Below are 19,250 nucleotides of genomic sequence, written 5' to 3' on the forward strand. Positions count from 1 at the left end.
AGCAGGCAGCCTGGGAGCCTAGGGAGAGTCTCGAAGTTCTGAACCCCTCATGCTACTGAGCAGGAGGCAAGCAGGGCAGATCCCAGGCCCTGGTCACCTGGGGGCTGAGGGGGCTGGACGCGTGTTTGATGTGACTGATGGTGGCAGCTAGGAGGGTCTCCGGGCAAGTCGTTCCCCTGTCTGGACTAGACCTGTGCGGGGGTCCTGGGCAAGCGGTCTTGGTGACTCAGCCATGCTGCTCCTGCAGGAGACCAGCGGGTGGTGAAACTCTACCTGAAGTCCAAGGAGACAGGGAAGAAGTTCGCGTCTGTGGACTTTGTCTTCTACAACTGCAGCGTCCACCAGTCGTGAGTGTCCCTGGGCCCCTCCGCCCACCTGGACCTGGGCTACTTGCCACACCCCCGTCCCTGTGGTCCCACTGTGCTCGCTGTCTGCAGACCTGCCCTCATGTGGCCAGGCAGCAGATGGTGATTCTGTGACTGGGGCTCCCGAGGCCGGGTCCGGGAGGGAGGAGAGGTCACTGTGTGAGCAGCTTGCAGGTAGAGGAGCCAACCAGGGCAAGGCCATGAGTGCAGAGGGTTCCTGAGGCTGGGGCAGGCACATCAGGGGGCAGTAGTCAGAGTGGGCGGCAGTGCCTGCCACACAGGGATCTTGTAGGGCCCCAGCTGGCTGTGTATGGCTACAAGGGCACATTGTGCATTGTTGCCACTGTGGTATGGACAGTGGCCCATGGGCACTGGCATGGAGGGGAGGCGCTCAGGAAGGAGCTGAGGGCTGGTTTGGGGGCCTGGGCAGGGGGTGCCTGCTGCTTCTGGTTGTGGGAGGCTACTGTTGGATGATGTAGCATCCAGGTCCCTTCTGGTTGGTGCTGGCCCCTGTGCAGTTCCCCGGCTTGGGCAGGGAGTATGTCTGGGAGGCAGCTGCTATGCCTGCTGCCCATTTTGGCTGTGAGTATCCCCAGCCTCAGAGGAAGGATGGGAGGAGTTGGGGGCCTCCCATGAGTCCCACTGTGAGCCCAGAGGAGAGCCCTCACTCCTTCCCTGACCCAGAAGACCCAGGCTGAGGCAGTAGGGTTTGGCCTCAGAGACAGGAGGTGCCTGGCTTTTCGGGTATGTCTTTGTTTGTTGACTGACTCACAGATGGACTCTGTCACAGCTCTTTGTGGAGCAACTGCCGTGAGCCAGGCAGGCTTTTTATTTCCAGGATGCAGCATCTCGTGTCTCAGGTGGGGTGGGGGATCTCTGGGACAGAGGCCTGGAGGGGGCCAAGGGCTGCAGGAGAAGCAGGGTGGTTGGGGGAGCTGGCGGGTCAGGAGATCCTGGAGAGGAGATGGAGGTGGTATGTTCCTGGAGGCTGTTGAGATGGCAAGGTGCCAGCCCTGTGCAAGGCTGAGTTGTGGGCAGAGCACCTACAGTGGCCAGCCTGGCAGACCCTGGGGTGTATCAGAGGAAAACAGACAAGCTCCTGCCCTGGCGATCCTGCTTTCTGCAGGGAGGTGATGTGCATGACCCTGTCCAGCTCTGTGGCAGCACATGCTGCTTCAGTTTAAATCTAAGTTTGCTAAAAGGAGTCAAGACTTAAAATGAAGTTCCTTAGTTGCACTAACACATTTCTGGTGTGAGTATCCATGCCTGGCTGGCAGTCAGATGATGATCAAGGCTCTGGAGGAAAAAGCGGCAAAGAGGAAAGGGAGCTTGGGGTCAGGAGGGTGGGCAGGCAAGACCAGCTGTCGGGGAGGTGTGAGGAGGCAGAGGGGCAGCCACACTCAGGTTTGGGGAAAGATCTTTACAGGCCAGGGGCAGTCAGTGCCAAGGCCCTGAGGTGGCACTATGAATACCAGCAGGGGCGGCATGGTGTCCTTCTGATTGTGCGTGACCCCACGTGGTTGCGGGTCCCCAGGCTTCAGCACCCACCCTTTCCCTGCAGCTGCCTGTCCTGTGTCAACGGCTCCTTTCCCTGCCACTGGTGCAAATACCGCCACGTGTGCACACACAACGTGGCTGACTGCGCCTTCCTGGAGGGCCGTGTCAACGTGTCTGAGGTAAGGCCAGGCAAGGGTGAGGCTCAGGTTTTCAGAGGTGGAGCAGAATTGGGTTGAAACATCCCATCTGGATGTCACCTGAGGCCTGGCCCAGGGAGCGCCTGTGGGTGTCTGGGATGTCAGCGTGTGGTGCATGCACCACCAGCCTGGGTCAGCAAGGTGACCCTGGATGCCAGCTGGGAGGCCTGTGGGGTCACTGTCTTGGCCTGAAGCCAGGCCTGTGGTATTTGTTGGTGACCCCTGGGTGTCCTTTGTGACACTCAGGGAGGGGGAGAAGCCTCAGATGAGTTCTGCCCCTGGGCCTCTGTGTGGGGGCTGCAGACACAGGCTCCTGGGTGCAACGGGGGGCACTATCAGGCTGCAGAGCGGGTGCGCGCAGAGCCTGGGGTGCGGGTGCCTGGCAGGCACAGAGGCCTCCGTGTCAGGCAGGGGAGCTTGCTGGCCTAATGTGCCTGAAGGCTGGTGAGTTCTGGAGTCACCAGGCGCTGAGTAGTAATTGCTAGTAATTAGGTAGTAATTATTCCGGGCTGGGCAAGGCACTGGCTTTATGAGCAGCGGGCTATTCCTTTTGGAACCTTAGGCACTTAAAGCAGGACAAGGCAGGACCCAGGGCCCACAGGCGCTGAGTGGCGAAGCTGGGGCTGGAGCTGTGGCGGCCCCCACCCCCACCAGCTCTGGCTGTGGGTGTGGAGCCAGGACTTGCAGCCAGGTCCCTTTCCTTTGCTGTGGACACTACACCCGTTGGCTGGAGGGGGCAGATTCTGCTTGCCAGGGAGACCTTGGAGGCTGCAGCTGGGCTGCACTTCCCTGCCGGGCTGGGGACTGGGGGCTGGGGGCTGAGGAAGTTGCATGGCGGCCTTCTCTCCTCTGGGTCCGTTGTCACAGAGGCCCCCCTGGCCCCTAGCATCACCCTCTGGACTGGACTTTTCTGTTCCCTGGCATGACATCAGGGCACAGGACAGCAGTGGAGGGTAGCCCGGGGCCGCAGGGACCACGGTGCCTGTGTCAGGGTGACTGCCTATGACAGTGAGTGTGTGGGAGCCAGGGACACAGTGGGGGGCTTCCCTGGGGGTGTGGCCCGCCCGAGGAGCCAGGCCAAGGTATCCTGGGGTGTGGGCAGAGCGCAAGGTGGAATCTGAGGTGGGAGGTGGTCCTGGGGCCTCTCGGGCCAGGGAGAGCTGGGTGTGAAGTCACTGTGGGGTGGGTGTATAGATGCACTGGCTCTGGCGCTGAGAGCCGCCTAGGGTTCAGGCGGTGGGGAAAGCACAGTGGTCGTCAGGGGTGGTAGCAGGGCCCTGGGCAGCTTGGGGTGGTTTTGGGGCTGAGATAGCCCAATTCCTCAGTGGTGGCCTTCCCTGAGCCTTCCCTATCCATGCCATGAACTTCGGGGCACCCTTGGGGACTGGAGGAAACGGACCCTGGAGTAGTGGCCCTGGGCCTCAGGGCATGGGGAGGCAGAGCAGGCAGGGCTGGGCTAGGGGGTCGCAGGACTGTGTGGGGAATGGATTCTCTCCACAAATACTTTACTCTTTTTTTTAGCTTGAGTCCCAGATTTTTATGGAGCTGTTTCCTAAGGGGCGTGACGTGAGTCCTCCCGGACTCAGGGCACAATGGCCAGTGGCAGTCCCCACCCCTCACAAGCCCTCTTTCCGTCTCTGTTTCTGGTGGGTTCCTCGAGCCACCTCCTGAGACAGGAGCATACTACATCCAGCTTCCTGCTGAGATAGCCAGGCCTAACCCCCAAGGCTGCTGCCCGCCCCCTGCCCCATGCTGGGAGGGGGTCTCTGTGGTCCCTTCTTGTGCCTGCCTGCACACTGGGGTCTGTGTGTTTTGTCTGAAGGCGGAGTGGCCTGTGCATATTGATGGGAAGGGCCGCCAGACTGAGCCCATGGAGGCAGCTGGTTCTGTGTGCCAGGGCCTAAGGGCTCCCACATGGAGCCCCCACCAAAGCAGAGCTCATGAGATGCGCTAAGTCAGGACTTTCTCTTAGAAATGCCTGTTTCTGGACTCTGCAGAAAGGGCAGGGTGTGGTTTGCATCTTCACATAACATTTGTGTGCCCTGCCAGTCAGCTCCCAGACCTGAGCAGGTCTGTAGACTCCTTGCATGAAGGGGAGACTGGGGTCCCTTGAGGAAGGAGCCTGGTGCGCTGGCAAAATGCAACCGGTTAGTCTTCCTCCAGCGTTTCCCAGAGGGACCTTCAGCCTTTTTCCGGGGAGACTATGCACTGGGGAAAAGGTTATAATCAGAGTCTTTGGGGACAACTGGACCTGGCCCTGAAGAGGGACCTCCAGCCTTTTACCTGGGAGACTATGCACTAGGGAAAAGGCTGTAATCAGAGCCTTTGGGGGCAGTTGGACCTGGCTCTGAACTGTCACTGATCCCAGGAGACCCATGCCACTGTGGGCCTGGGTCAGAATCGGGCCAAGTGGAGTCAGGTGATCACTGGAGTTTGAGCCCAGGCCTGACCCAGTGGGCCGCATGGGTGCAGAGCTTCCTGGGTTCTCATTCAGCTTGGTGTTGGGGAGGAGATGGGGTGGGGGTGCGGGGAGCACTTGAGAGGACCGGGTGTGGCCCAGGCAGCCAGTCAGCTTCCTGCCCTTGGCAGAGGGCAGGGGTGGCGAGGGGACAGGCCAGCCTCAGGGTGATGGGGCAGGCAGGTAGGGGCCAGCGACATTGGCCTCGATGCCTGCTGGGCCCACACACTCACACTGGTGTTGTGGTGGGTGGTGCTTTTTCCTGGCTGGGACCTGGGTTCTAGGGGTGGGCCATGACTGAGACCTCACGCTGGGTGAGCCAGCTTCATGTCTTGTGCCAAGAGGTTTCCTGGATTTACAGGCACCAAAGAAGCCCAGGCCTCACCGTAGTCGCCTTCTGGCTTGCTGCAGGCTGAGCTGCCTGGGCTCCTCTGGGCATTTTTCGGTTGGGTGGACAGTGGGGGCAGCTCAGCTGGTCTCAGACTGACCATTCTCCGGAGCTCACAGGCAGCCTAGCTTGGACTGAAAGGAGTCTCAGTGCCCTGAGCCACCCGTTTTCATGGCTGGGGCCCTAGGGTGACAAGGCCCGTGTCACAGTGAGACTCCAGCCTAAGCCTCAGCATGCAGAGTCACTGGGTGCACCTCATACTGCCAGGGAGGTGTGGCATAGGTATGGCCACTGTGTGTGCCTGTGCCTTCTGGCTGCAGCTGTGGTGGGAACACACAGTTGCAAGTGCAGCCCCTAAGTTGGGGCCAGTGGCCCTAGCTGCAAGGTGCCACCACCTGCTTCTCCCTGGTGGATACAGGAGCATCCCTGCAGACCCAGAGATTAGTGGTCAGCTTGCCCAGCTGGGCCTTGTTAACTCTGCTTCCCTAGAGCTCCTGAGGGGCTGGGCCAGAGTCCAGGCCCCCTCCTGGGTCCTGGAAAATCTCTGCAGAGCTGGGCCTGGGCCTGCCTGCCTGCCTTGGGGGCTGTTGCAGGGCTTGGGGATTACAGCCTGTTTTCAGCATCCCTATTTAAAGCCCAGCTTCTCAGTGTTCCCAAGGGACCATCTCCTGAGGCCAGCAGCAGCCATGCTGCAAGGAAGCCGGGCCATTGCATCAGTTATTGTGGCCGAAATGCTGGCCCCAGAGGCCAGGCCTGTTTTTCTGCTGGGCTCTGGTTATTTTTATACACTCCCTGGGCCCCCAGTGCAGAGCCTGCAGCCCCAGAACCCCACTCTTTCCTGCCTCTGGGGCCTTTTCAGCTGCTGGCCAGATGGGGCTCCTTTGGTCTCTGGAATGGTGGGGGTCCTAGAACATGGGGCAGGGCATTCAGGGGCCAGAGGTAATAGCGCTAGTCTGGATCACAGTATGCAGTCACTGTCCCAGCCAGCGGTTCTCGGTTTGCCAGTGCATAAAATGGGCACATTGGTGCTTGGCTGGGAGCACCACAGGCCCAGTGCACATCTGGAGTGCAGTGAGGTGCACCTTGCTCACTGGTCTCCACCCCCGGGCTCAGCCAAACTCTTCCTATCCCTAGGACTGCCCACAGATCCTGCCCTCCACCCAGATCTATGTGCCAGTGGGAGTGGTAAAGCCCATCACCCTGGCTGCACGGAACCTGCCACAGCCACAGTCAGGCCAGCGTGGATATGAGTGCCTCTTCCACATCCCAGGCAGCCCGGCCCGTGTCACCGCCCTGCGCTTCAACAGCTCCAGCCTGCAGTGCCAGAATTCCTCGGTGAGGTGGCCACGGCAGGGGCTGGGGGCCATGAGCAGGAATGGGCCGGTTATCCTCATGGCCCTGGGTCCTGGCATGTGCTTATTCACAAAGGGCAGTGCACGTGCACACATGTATCTCTGATGAGTCAGAAGCCACTCCTGGCTTCCCCAGGCCATTGCCAGGCCCTTTAGATGTGCCTGGGTCATGTGGGCAAGTGGGCTGCAAGGGACCCATGCTGTCCTGGTAGCTGCTGAGAACACCCAGATGTGTGGTAGGAGCAGCCTGAGTGTGGGAGTGGACAGCAGCCAGACTCATGGGACTCGCACACTGCAGTCTCCGTGGGTCCTAGGCATGGGCTGATCATCAGGTCTGAGTGTGTGCAGGAATAGCCAGGTGGCAGCCAGCCTTCATCACTGTGCTCCCGGAGGGCAGAGGTCAGGGTGCCAGAGCGCATGGTTCCGTCCATCCCTGGCCAAATGCAGAAAACACTCCCATTGGCCCGCACTTGCACACTAGCAGACGGGTGTTGCCTGTGGTCCTAGAAAAGTATGTGTGGACCTTCAGATTTGACACAATAGTGTTTGAAAAGCTCTACTGTCAGGTGCAGTACATTCAGTGACAGGGGATCTCTATAGAGCCAGCTGTTTCCTGAGTGGTGGGGAAGTGGGGCCCAGTTGCCCAGCAGTTGGAGGCCTGGGCTGAAGTGCTGCACTCCCCGCAGGCCTCTGTCTCACCTTCTGCTCAGGACGGGTGTGATCCAGGGAGCTGTGGGCTTCCAGGAACTCACTGCAGGGGCAGGTGGCTGGGCTGTTGTGTGGGGCACTGGTCTGTCGACAAGGTCTTGGCTGGACCCCATCCCCTGGAAGCCCTGGGGAGGGCCTTGATGGGGTCAGAGGTCTGGAGCCCTTTGGCTGACTCCTGGTCTGTCCCAGCAGCGTGGGGTAGGCTCTGGAGGGTCACGACAGGCTTCCTGGGGCAGGATGGGTTGCAGGTCTGCCATGAGGATCACTCCTGGCCACCACAGCTATCTGGAGTTCCCTCTGCCGTCCAGCCTTTCCAGACATTTCTGCTGTATCACCAAGTCTTCGCCCGCCCTGCACCTTCCACCTGCGTCTCCCTCCCCACCCTCCCTTCTCACCAGGCCCACATTAATCTTCCCTTCAGCTGTGTTTAAAGGGAAGAGGGAGTATCGGGGAATTTGATAGGATCCAATTAAATTCCTGCAGATAAAATAATGATGAATTGCCGGGCCGCCCCTTGGAGACGCTGGGCTCCCTGCACCGCCCCAGCACGGGAACAGAGTTGAGGTCATCCGCGGCAGAAAGTCGGGCACAGCTGGAGCCCTAGCCAGGCTCCCTGAGAGGGGCAGTTCCCCTGGGCCCAGCCCAGCCTTGTTGGGGAGGGGACGGGGAGCAGGGCTGCACCTGACAGTGATTCTGCCTGTCTATGCCCCAGTCCAGGGACACAGATCTCCCACCTCAAGGCAGGGCATTCCTGGCCCATTCAGCAAAGATATTGAGGTTCACAGAGCATGCTGATGCGTATTCTAGGGCCAGCTGGGAGTCCTGATTTCCCAGCCTGGCTGACTGCAGGGAGTGGTCAGAGGCTGCCTGTGGTTGGAGGTGGTCTCCAAGGGGGTGCCACAGAGGTGACTGTGGAAAGCACAGAGGTTCCCCGGAAGGGCACCTCATGATTGCTAGGCTGGAGAGAGGGACCTCTAGAGCCAGGAAGGAAGCCCTGTGTAGGGTGAGGGTGGAGAGGGAGCGGTTGTGGCTGCAGAAACTTCTCCTGGAGCTAGCGCCCTGGCGGCTTTGTGGACCTGAGGCTCCGGCCTGGAGGCCGCTTAGCTGGGAAGCCTGACCTTGCCATCACCCAACAGTACTCCTACGAGGGGAACGACGTCAGCGACCTGCCGGTGAACCTGTCGGTCGTGTGGAACGGCAACTTCGTCATCGACAACCCACAGAACATCCAGGGTGAGTGGGCGCCCGGGCGGGGTGGACAGTGGGCAGGCCCGAGCTGACCGCACCCCTCCCCGCAGCACACCTCTACAAGTGCCCGGCCCTGCGCGAGAGCTGCGGCCTCTGCCTCAAGGCCGACCCGCGCTTCGAATGTGGATGGTGCGTGGCCGAGCGCCGCTGCTCCCTGCGACACCACTGCGCGGCCGACACACCTGCATCCTGGATGCACGCGCGTCACGGCAGCAGTCGCTGCGCCGACCCCAAGATCCTTAAGGTAGGGCCCCCAGCCCTGCCTCACACCCCATGCCCCGCTCCACACGACCCCAAACCCTACGCCCGACGGGAAGCCTGTACCCCAGCCTCTGCCTTCCGCAGCTGTCCCCCGAGACGGGCCCAAGGCAGGGTGGCACGCGGCTCACCATCACAGGCGAGAACCTGGGCCTGCGGTTTGAGGATGTGCGTCTGGGTGTGCGCGTGGGCAAGGTGCTGTGCAGCCCCGTGGAGAGCGAGTACATCAGTGCGGAGCAGTGAGTACAGCCCTGGGTGTGCGCGGGGCGGGACGGGGCGGGGCAGCTGCAACCCCTGAGGCCCGCCTGCCCACAGGATCGTCTGTGAGATCGGGGACGCCAGCTCCGTGCGGGCCCACGATGCCCTGGTGGAGGTGTGCGTGCGAGACTGCTCACCGCACTACCGCGCCCTGTCACCCAAGCGCTTCACTTTTGTGGTGAGTCTGCCGCCCTCCCTGTCTCCCTATTCCCTGCTGCTCTGAGAGGGTGCCACTGAGGGCTCCTGTGCCTCTTCAGGGCCCCTTGTCTGGCCACGCTCTGCCACTGCTCTTCCACGGCCTGGGTGCCGCCCCTCCCCTCCTGTGCCTAGGCCAGCTCCAGGGCTCCCTGGCTTACCTTGGGCTGTGCCTGAGAAACCTGGGAGTACTGCCTCTGAAGTGCAGCTCCCGGGCATGCGGGCTCCTAGTCTGGGGAACTGGAGGGGTAAGCAGGCCAAGTGGGGCCTGTCCCCATGTGGCCCCCGGGGGACTTTCCTGAGAGCTTCAGCAAGTTCCCTCTTCCTGCAGACACCAACCTTCTACCGTGTGAGCCCCTCCCGCGGGCCTCTGTCAGGGGGCACCTGGATTGGCATCGAGGGAAGTCACCTGAATGCAGGCAGTGATGTGGCTGTGTCGGTCGGTGGCCGGCCCTGCTCCTTCTCCTGGTACGGGGTGCAGGTGGGGGTGGGGGCCTGGCTGCCCCCCTCCTGGTTCAGACGGTTGCATGCCCCTTCTTGTTGCCTGGGCAACGAGGCTATGGAGAGCCTGGCTGGGGTGATCACTGTGAAACCCAGAGGTGGAAGTTGCCATGGAAACAGGCTACCTCCAGAGTGGGAGGACTGGGCGGTGATGGGGGCGGGGCCTGCCTTTGGGGGCGGGGCAACCTGGCTGCCTCTGCCTTGGTTTTTCCCTGTGGGTATGGGGAATCCCTTGGGTACAAAATAAGAAGTATTTTAAAAAATTTTTAAGAGAGAAAGCAGAAATCTTAACAAAAGCCCTGAGGCTTGAAGTGGATAATTTTAGATTAGGGATGATAATGGAACGTCCCTTTAAATATTTTCCTGTGGTAATTACCCGTTATCAGACTAATCATTGGTGTCTGCAGCTGAGGGGGCCTGGCGGCTGTGGGGCTCCTGGCAGTGGTGGAAGAGCTGAAGGTCCGGACCCAGGTGCGGGCCATGCCCGGCTGCCTGCCCAGTGGGGTGTCCCCATGACACCTGGGCCAGCTCATTTAGTCTCCTCACAGCCCCTTGGGATGCAGGGATAGGGCGAGGTTTTCCCACTGGGACAGGTGCCAAGAGGGAAGGTGTCTGCCTGGCCCAGGGTAGTAGGAATGGGCACTCGGCTCCCAGCACTTGGAGCACAGGCTGAGTGAGGGTGGCCCTGGGACAGACAGGGAAGGTCAGGCCAGGGCTTAGTCTCTCCGGCCCTCCCCAGGGAGAGAGGGAGGGCAGCGTGAGCCTACCTCCCAGCCTGGCATGTTTGGGGTAGGCCTGCTGCTCACTGCCTCTGGGGAGGCAGAGGCCTGGTGGGTGTGGAGCCCTGGCCAGGGTCATCTGGAGTGGGTGTGGGCGACAGGGAGGCTGTGATGAAAGCAGACCTGGAGAGGCAGCAGACCAGGTCCCAAATGCCAGGCTGGGCAACAGTGGGGGCCTGAAGGGGCTGGGAGCCAGGGAGAGGGTAGGACAGACATACACAGTCCCAGGAGGGAAAGTAGCAGTGATAGTATGCAGCCACCCAAGGCAGTACCTGTGACAGATGGCACCCTGCCCACTGTTCCTCAATGCATCTACATTCCACCTGCCTGAGTTCCGCCTGTGTGCTCCTCACTGTCCCACTCGGGCACCTCCAGGAGGAACTCCCGTGAGATCCGGTGCCTGACACCCCCCGGGCAGAGCCCTGGCAGCGCTCCCATCATTATCAACATCAACCGTGCCCAGCTCACCAACCCCGAGGTGAAGTACAACTACACCGAGGACCCCACCATCCTGAGGATCGACCCGGAGTGGAGCATCAACAGGTGGGGCCCAGCAACACCCATTCCCTGTCCCCAGCTGTTGAGAGCAGCGCCGAGCCAGGAGCTCTTCCACCAGGCACTTGGCGGTGTCCCTCCTGCATGCTGGGTACTGTCGTGCTGGGAAACACCCCTTGCCAAGAGCTTTTACCTGTTTCCTGTCTTTGGGGAAGGCAGGCTTTGCCTGGCTGAGCTGTGGCCTGTGTTTCCAGCTCACTGGGCCCCAGCATCATCTGGTGACCCCCCCACCCCTGTTCTGTTCCAGTGGTGGGACCCTCCTAACGGTCACGGGCACCAACCTGGCCACTGTCCGTGAGCCCCGAATCCGGGCCAAGTACGGAGGCATTGAGAGGGAGAACGTGAGTCCCTGCCCTCAGCTGCCCACCTTGGTCCAGGCCTTCACCTGGAATGGGGCTCCTGCTATAAATGCTCATGTCCCTGCCCCTACCCCTGCCCCTTCCCAGCTTATGCCAACCTTGGCTGTGCCTGGAGACCCCTGGGGAGGCATCTGTCCTGCTTGGCGGGTGGAAGGTCTGGCTCTGGGCTGCTGGCTGTGCACGCCTCTCCTTCAGGCCATATGTCCCTGGTCCATGTGGGGTGGGTGGCCCAGGACCTGCCCTGCTGGTGCCTGGCATCATCTATGCAGGGAGCAGGCAGCCCCCAGGCCAGGGGCTCTGTCACTGGGAGTTGCCGGGCCACTCGGGGAGGTCCCGCCCAGCATCCCTACCCTGTGTCTCCAGGGCTGCCTGGTGTACAATGACACCACCATGGTATGCCGCGCCCCGTCTGTGGCCAACCCTGTGCGCAGCCCACCGGAGCTGGGGGAGCGACCGGATGAGCTGGGCTTCGTCATGGACAACGTGCGCTCCCTGCTTGTGCTCAACTCCACCTCCTTCCTCTATTACCCTGACCCCGTACTGGAGCCACTCAGTCCCACTGGCCTGCTGGAGCTGAAGCCCAGCTCCCCACTCATCCTCAAGGTGGGTCACCGTTGCCCATAGGCTAGGCCGTGCCAGGGAGGAGGCCCCTCGTCCTGGGCTCTGGCTCACCCCCACCTCCTACAGGGCCGGAACCTCTTGCCACCTGCGCCCGGCAACTCCCGACTCAACTACACAGTGCTCATTGGCTCCACACCCTGCACCCTTACTGTGTCGGAGACGCAGCTGCTGTGCGAGGCGCCCAACCTCACAGGGCAGCACAAGGTCACGGTGCGTCTGTCCACCGGGGGTGCGGAGCTGGGAGAGCCATGCCCCACCTGTGGACCCTGACCCACTAGCACAGCCCCAGCTCTGACCTTGCCCCAGATTCACCCCTAGCTCAGAGGGTGCTCAGCTCCAGTGCAGGCCCTGCCTTAGCCCTCAGCCTGCTACCTCCTTGAGCCCCCCAGACTGCCTACCCACCCTGAGCCCTTGCCATGTCAGTGCTGCCCTGACTGGACAGGCACCTGCCCTGGGTCCCAGTGTCACCCTGCTGACCACTCTGTGCCCCTGTCGGTGGGACCTTGCCCACAGGCAGGTGTGTGTGAGGGTCTTGCCCATCGGGAGGGGCTCCCAAGCTTAGTGGAAAGCAAGGGTGGCTCCTGAGTGGCCTCCACCCACCGGCAGGTGCGGGCTGGCGGCTTCGAGTTCTCGCCAGGGACACTGCAGGTGTACTCGGACAGCCTGCTGACGCTGCCTGCGATCGTGGGCATCGGCGGGGGTGGGGGTCTACTACTGCTGGTCATCGTGGCCGTGCTCATCGCCTACAAGCGCAAGTCACGAGATGCTGACCGCACACTAAAGCGGCTGCAGCTCCAGATGGACAACCTGGAGTCCCGCGTGGCCCTCGAATGCAAGGAAGGTCTGTTGGGGCTGGGGCTCACTGGGGCAGCTGCCACCTCCAAACCAGGCCCTGGCCCATCCCCACACCTACCTCCCACCACCCCCACCCTGCTTCGGCTCAGTTTACAATGTTCCTGATAGCCTTGCTGTGCCAGGCCTGGTCCCAGGGCAGTGGGCGGGTGCCTGACCAGGGCCTGGCCCTGCAGCAGGTACCACATCCTCAGGGTGCTGCTTGTGACACAGAACTCAGAGCTAGACTGTTTGCGTTTGTATCCCAGCTGGGCTATAAGGCTGGGGGTGGCTATTTACCTTTCTGTGCCTCAGTCTTGTCATCTGTAGAGTGAGCACAGTGACAGTGCCTACTTCCCCAGGCACTGGGAGTGGTGGTGGGTTGGCTGGTGCCAGTGGAGCAACAGAGAGGGGTGCTTCTGCCATGCAGCAATGGGGAGCCCTTGTGATTTGGCAGTCCCTGGGAACATAGAGATCTTGGCCTGAGCTGACCTTTGTCCTTGATATGTCTATAGGGGGAGTCAGGCCACACCATCCTCCTGATCCATGGCAGGTGTGAGTGGCAGAAATCTGTTCCATGTTGGGCGAGACTTTGACCATTTGCAGATAGTAACTCACACATGTTTAGGGCTCTAGGGGTCAGATACTAGGAGTGCTGCTGCTGCAGTGGAGGACCTTAGCCATGTGGTCCAGCATGGGGTTGTCATGAACTCCACTGGGACTCTATTGGGATGGGGTGTTTTGTTTGCACAGGACTCAGCCAGTCTTAAAATGCAAAGTTCTGCATCCTGGGAGCCCTCTCAGTCCCAGACAAACCTACATGGCCCTGTGGTGGGCTGAGGGTAGCCCTACCTCTTGGGCAGCCCTGGTGGGACCAGAGGCAGGTGTGTATCGGGGCCAGGTGGGAGGCAGGTGGCCTGGGCCTCCCTTGTGCTCCCACCTGCTGAGGCTGGCTGTCTGGTGAGGCTGGCATGTGTGGATACGGTGGCTGGCAGCTGCTCCAGGCCAGCCAGGTGCAGATAACTACATGCCTGGCAGCAGTGCCCAGGAGACGAAGGCTCCAGCTCTTAATTAAACCTGTCAGATGTCCCCCAGAGCCTGTCTGGCACTCCTCTGGCTTCTGATCAGATAGCGTGATCCTCGGGCTGCTGCAGGGCTGACACCTCACAGCTCTGGAATGTTCTGTCAGGGGCTTCACTGCCCTGCCTGCCCTTGTTCCTGACAGAGGCAAAGCTGGCCCTGAGCAGAGTGAGCCACATTGAGGGCGCACCAGGCCCGAGATGTGCATGCAGTGGTGTGGGGGCTTGGGGACAGCCTGCAGCCCTGGGACCTCACCCCTGGCCGCACCCCAGCACCTCCCAGCGGTTGGAAGGAGCCCGAACTCCAAAGCTGCTCTACGCTTAACTGCCAGTGTCTGAGATGCAGGAGGCCCCGCCCAGCCTGCCCCTGGTGCCGATGCTTTCTCTGCCCTTGTCTTGCTTTATCCTGTGGGAAGCTCACAGAGGAGAGTTACTATGCCTGTGCTAGGGCTGTAGTAGCTGGGGGATGGAGAGTCACAGTAGTTTCCTTAAGATCATGAAACCAGTAAGTGTCACAGCCAGAATTTGATGTAGGCCCCAAGAGTGGGAGGGTTGGGGCATGGAGCAGGGCCACCAGGGCATGCTGCCCCTGATGCCACATCTGGCCACAGCCTTTGCAGAGCTGCAAACAGACATCCATGAGCTGACCAACGACCTGGACGGTGCCGGCATCCCCTTCCTCGACTATCGGACATACGCCATGCGGGTGCTCTTTCCTGGGATCGAGGACCACCCTGTGCTCAAGGAGATGGAGGTAGGACCACTGGCTCTGGGGTCACAGGAACTCAGAGGCAGCTGCTATCTTCTGCCTTTGGGGCTCCTTAGGTGCTGATGGATGGTATGGGGCAGCCTGTGCGGCCTGGGGGAGAGTCCAGGCCTGCAGGGCTCTGGGCTCAGCCGAGTGGGGAGCAGGTGCTAGGAGGCAGAACAAAGACCAGGCCAGCACAGTGGGGCCCTCAGCCCTGGGGCCGGGGCAGGGGAATGGCCAGTGTGGCTCTGCTCCATGAAGTACCTCCAGAGGGCAGGAGGAGGCTCTGGCCCCACGGGCTGCATGGGATGCCAGGCCTCATCTCAGCAAACCACTTGTCAGCCTGGGCTTCTGGCACCTCTCCGGTGGCTGCCCCTTGGGCCCTGCCTCTGCAGGGGTTCCCGCCTGCGGCTCCGCTGGCCTGGTCTGCTGGGTGGTTCTGGATACGAAGCCTCGCTGGGCAGGGGCCGTGTGCTGGGAGGTGCGGGTGGCTGATGAAGTCGGCTATGGCAGTTTGGGATGGGAGCGTGTGGCTGGCATAGCACCAGGGCCTCAGAGAATAGGGCTTTGCCCCGTGGACCTTGGCAGCTGCCTGGCGAGGGAAAAGAAGGCTGGCTCCCATGTCCCCAAAGGGCCCCCAGCGGCAGGCAGGCTAGGAGCCAGTCCTCGGCGAGCCACAGCCAGGGACTCAGCAGGTCAGCTGGGTCACACTCTCCAGCTGAGGGCACCCCCCCACCATGTACCTTGGATGTTGGGGAGCCCATGTCCCCTGTGGTGGCTCTGTTGGTGGGTAGTCCCTTTTGAGCTGATACTGAGCAGGCCTTCCCACCTTGGGCCCTGGGGCTGCATGTGGCTGAGTGCTGCCATCCTGTTCCTGGGCTTGCTGCCACGCGGGGCTCCACAGCTTCCCCAGGTTGTATCTCTCTCTCAGTGCCTCCATTTGCTGTGTCTGTCAGACTGTCTCTTTGAGCCGTGACTGTGTGTGTTCTACCTGGGCCATTACCTGTCTGCCTGATACCTGTTGGCCTTGGCTGGGAGCCTGGTATCACTGGTGGCTCTGGGCTTTGCCTAATAGGGAACATCTTGCCTTGATAAACCTTAGTATGAACGAGAGAAAGAGAGTAGGGGCCCTGGAACCAGCTGTGCCTCTACTCCACTCCTTTTTCCTACCTGCAGTATGGCCCTAATCAAACCTCCTCCTGTCTCCAACCTTGTGTCCTCATCCATGATATGCAGAGGCTGATTGTGCATTGGTTATCATTGTCAAGGCGGAGGGAGATGGTAGACTTGCACTCCTGGTTCCCAGTGTATGGGGGCATTGAGTTGGACTCCCTTTGAGCTGTTGCAGGCCAGCTGTGGAGGTTGCTGTTCAAAGGGCCTAGCCATGGAGTGGGTGGTGTGAGGAGCCCCTCTCATTCTCCACCCAGCCGCACTGCTAACACCTTTGTCATGTTGGCTTGTGGTGGGCTTCTCAGGCTGCCGCAGGGACTCTGTGGCCAGGGCTGCCCTGATGGCAACAGACAGTGGTGGCAGCACCCAGGTCATGTCCATTTTGCTAAGGACAGGTGAAGCTTGGGAATGACCCGCTGAGCTGAGGAGTCAGGGCAACTTGTCACTTGCCTTCCAGGCCTGTCCTCTGATGGGGCCCTGCCATACCAGCCAGGCCTGGACAGCCCCTCACCGGTCAGCTTGGGGGCTGGGGCTGGGGCTGGGTGCTCCTCTGTGGTCTGAGCTCCGTGTGCTCCCTCAGGTGCAGGCCAATGTGGAGAAGTCGCTGACACTGTTCGGGCAGCTCCTGACCAAGAAGCACTTCCTGCTGACCTTCATCCGCACGCTGGAGGCGCAACGCAGCTTCTCCATGCGCGACCGCGGGAACGTGGCCTCGCTCATCATGACGGCCCTGCAGGGCGAGATGGAATATGCCACGGGCGTGCTCAAGCAGCTGCTTTCCGACCTCATCGAGAAGAACCTGGAGAGCAAGAACCACCCCAAGCTGCTACTGCGCCGGTGAGCCTGGGGGCACTGGGATTGGGGAAGGCAGGCCCATGCCTCCAGCTTTGGACAGGCCGGCCTAGCAGGCCCAGAGACACTGCTGTGGCGGTTCCCACTGGGGAGGGATGGGGGGACTCACCTGGCCTCTGAGGCTCAGCTGCCACCTCCCTAGGTACTGATAGTGAGGACCCAGGCTTGAGTCTTCATACTTACAGGCCGGGGCTCTGGGTGAAGGGCTGGGGTCTCCATGGCAGCCCCGGAAGTCCCTGCTGCCCACTCATGTGGGTGCCTTTCGAGACCTGACCTTCGGTGCTGCAGGAAGCGGGGCAGGGTGGGGTGGGATCGGTGGATGAGGGCTGCAGGGGCCCTGTGCCTGCTGGACAGCTGGAATGACACCACTCTGCCCATATTCTGTGCCCCCCAGGACTGAGTCGGTGGCAGAGAAGATGCTAACCAACTGGTTCACCTTCCTCTTGTATAAGTTCCTCAAGGTAAGCAGAGGCGGGAGGAAGCAGGTGTCAGAGGCAATTGAACAGCGGGAGGGGAAAATGGAGAGAGGTGGGGATCAGTGGGAGGTGCTTGAGAATGACAGCAGGTGGGGTGTTGGTGGAGTTCTGGCTCAGGCCTAGGCCCCTGGACATGCAGCTACTCCCGGCTTCTGGCTCCCGGCTCCCTCCTCCCTCCTTCTGAGGCTGTCAGGCCCTTGCACAGCCCACCAAGGTAGGTGTGGGAGTTCAGATACAGGCTCTCAGTGCCCACAGCTGGCCTGGGCTCAGGAGGGTGGAGGCACCCTAGGCAGGGGCCTCTGAGAGTCCAGCACCCGGCGTGGGGCCAGCCTGGGGGTGCCTGAAGGCTCTAGTCCACCACCTATCATGGGGACAGGTGGCTTCACTGGGCTTCCCCTGTGCTGTCCATTCAAGCCCCTCCAACCCCCCAGCAGAGGGACACTTCCATTTTCAGAACAGGAATAGGGTGTAGGCCAGAGACTGCAGGCCAGGGCCCAGGCTGGATGGGGATCTGGGCGGGCTTTAACTGGGCTATAAGCAGTTGAATTGCTGTCTGCACTTCCAGTGTTGGAACTTATACAGACTTGGGTATATGGCTTCTCTTGGAAAGTCTAAAGGCCTGGTTAGCCCACTCCTGAGAGGTGGGAGGAGCCCAGTGTATGCATGGTGAAGTGCATGCTCCTCACCTGGCTTCAGTGGTCCCTGCCGCTGCTCTGTGGGTGAGGGTGACTGACAGTGTAGCCCAGTGATTCAGGGTGGGAGCTGGCACTGACTGCCTGGGTTCGATTCTCCTGGTTTCCTTATGGAATCCAGGGATGGCATATCTGTCTCCACTGGCCCGTGGGGCTTTCAGGCCTCCTGCAGCCAGATACTGCTGAACTCAGGTGATCAGCGCACAGATCCCTGCACAGAGCAGAGTCCTGGCTGGGCATCCTCACTGTGGAGAGAAACACTGGACAGGAAATACAGCAGACAGGCCATGGGGCAGAGCCGAGCAGGGAGGGTGGGATTCGAGCAGAGGTCTGAAGACCAGGCCGGGAGAGGGAAAAGAGTCCCAGGCAGAAGAGGCTACTGAGGAGAAGGCGCCAGGTGGGATAGGCTGGGGCAGGGCTTGTCTGTCCTAGGTCATCTCTGGAGGTGGGACATTTACGTGTATATAGCAGTCCCTGGCACATAGCAAGTGCCCAGTAGATTATAACATCCTTAGGCAGAACTGGAAGCAGGTAACACAAAGTCGTGCATGTCCTGTAGAAAGTACAGTTCTATGAAGACTGCACAGATGTGTGCATGCTGGGTGAGCTGGGCTCTGTGAGCCTAAAGCAGCAGGCGCCCTGGGTGAGGTGAAGAGGGCCCCGCTCACCTGGGTCCCCATCTGATCCCAATTCTCCACACCCACAGAGACAGGGCTCAGGGCAGCAAATGCCTGTAAGCACTGACGTTGGGTGTGGATTATCTTTCATGCCAGGATACAGGGGGCAGCCTCAGCCAGTGCAGAGTGTGTCCCCACAGGGTGCTATAAGCAGAGAGGGTGGCAGTGGGGCACTGTGGAGGCGTTATCCTCAGGCCGGATCGGGAGTTCCATGGAGAGCTGGGGACATTTGGGACAGGCGCTGAGGGATGTGTGGGCAGTGGAGGGAGGGAGAGGGAGGCCAGTCTTGGCCAAGGGAGCCATAGGAAGGGGACACAGGGAGGAGGGAGGCAGGGGTGACCATTTAGGTGGGAGTGGTGCAGGTACACGGGGTGCAGGCTGTGTGTTGGGGGTTTCACAGCCCATGCCCATGACCCCAACCCACCTCGTTATTAGTGGGGTCCCAGTGCAGGGGGCAGGCAGGGGCCAGGAGCTGTTAGATCTCCTTAGGTCATCACTGCCCTCCTCCAGTTCTAGGAGGACCCCTATATATGCAAGGGAGGGCATGTACTGGGTGCAAGGACATGGCCCGAGGCTGAGAGGTGCCCATGCTGGAGCTGGGCACCCCCTGGATGGGACTGAGATGGGCCCAGGGCTGTTTCCGTCCACATAGCCAGCCAGTGACTTTTTTTTTTTGCCACCATATCTGGGGTTTTTTTTGTTTTTGTGTTTTTTAAGATAGATGTTATTGTTTAGAGCAGTTTCAGTTTCACAGTAAAATTGAGCAGAAGATACAGAGGTTTCCCATGCACCTGCTGCTCCCACATATGCACAGTCTCCCCACTGTCAGCATCCTTAGGAGAGGGGTGCATTTGGTCCAGTCAATGAACCTGCCAGGACACATCTTCACCACCCAGTGCCCCTCATTTCCACGCGGGCTCACTCGTGGTGCTCTGCATTCTGTGAGTTTGGATGAATGTACGATGCCATGTATCCACCGTTAGAGC

General features: G+C 60.7%; 1 protein-coding gene across 1 annotated transcript in view; it reads left to right on the forward strand.

Moving 5' to 3' along the window:
• The window catches only part of PLXNA1 (plexin A1), a 54,281-nt gene that overhangs the window by 21,554 nt on the left and 13,477 nt on the right, over positions 1 to 19,250 (forward strand). Inside the window, exons 8-23 of the mRNA XM_025376034.1 lie at positions 248 to 347; positions 1,927 to 2,041; positions 6,040 to 6,240; positions 8,102 to 8,198; positions 8,264 to 8,457; positions 8,559 to 8,710; positions 8,787 to 8,907; positions 9,256 to 9,392; positions 10,580 to 10,747; positions 11,007 to 11,100; positions 11,482 to 11,721; positions 11,806 to 11,949; positions 12,346 to 12,580; positions 14,261 to 14,403; positions 16,148 to 16,404; positions 16,814 to 16,880. Coding sequence (XP_025231819.1) covers positions 248 to 347; positions 1,927 to 2,041; positions 6,040 to 6,240; positions 8,102 to 8,198; positions 8,264 to 8,457; positions 8,559 to 8,710; positions 8,787 to 8,907; positions 9,256 to 9,392; positions 10,580 to 10,747; positions 11,007 to 11,100; positions 11,482 to 11,721; positions 11,806 to 11,949; positions 12,346 to 12,580; positions 14,261 to 14,403; positions 16,148 to 16,404; positions 16,814 to 16,880 — 2,465 coding nt within the window. The remainder of the gene's footprint in view (positions 1 to 247; positions 348 to 1,926; positions 2,042 to 6,039; positions 6,241 to 8,101; positions 8,199 to 8,263; positions 8,458 to 8,558; positions 8,711 to 8,786; positions 8,908 to 9,255; positions 9,393 to 10,579; positions 10,748 to 11,006; positions 11,101 to 11,481; positions 11,722 to 11,805; positions 11,950 to 12,345; positions 12,581 to 14,260; positions 14,404 to 16,147; positions 16,405 to 16,813; positions 16,881 to 19,250) is intronic.

Source organism: Theropithecus gelada, chromosome 2 (genome assembly GCF_003255815.1).
Source record: "Theropithecus gelada isolate Dixy chromosome 2, Tgel_1.0, whole genome shotgun sequence".
In the NCBI taxonomy this organism is placed as follows: Eukaryota; Metazoa; Chordata; class Mammalia; order Primates; family Cercopithecidae; genus Theropithecus; species Theropithecus gelada.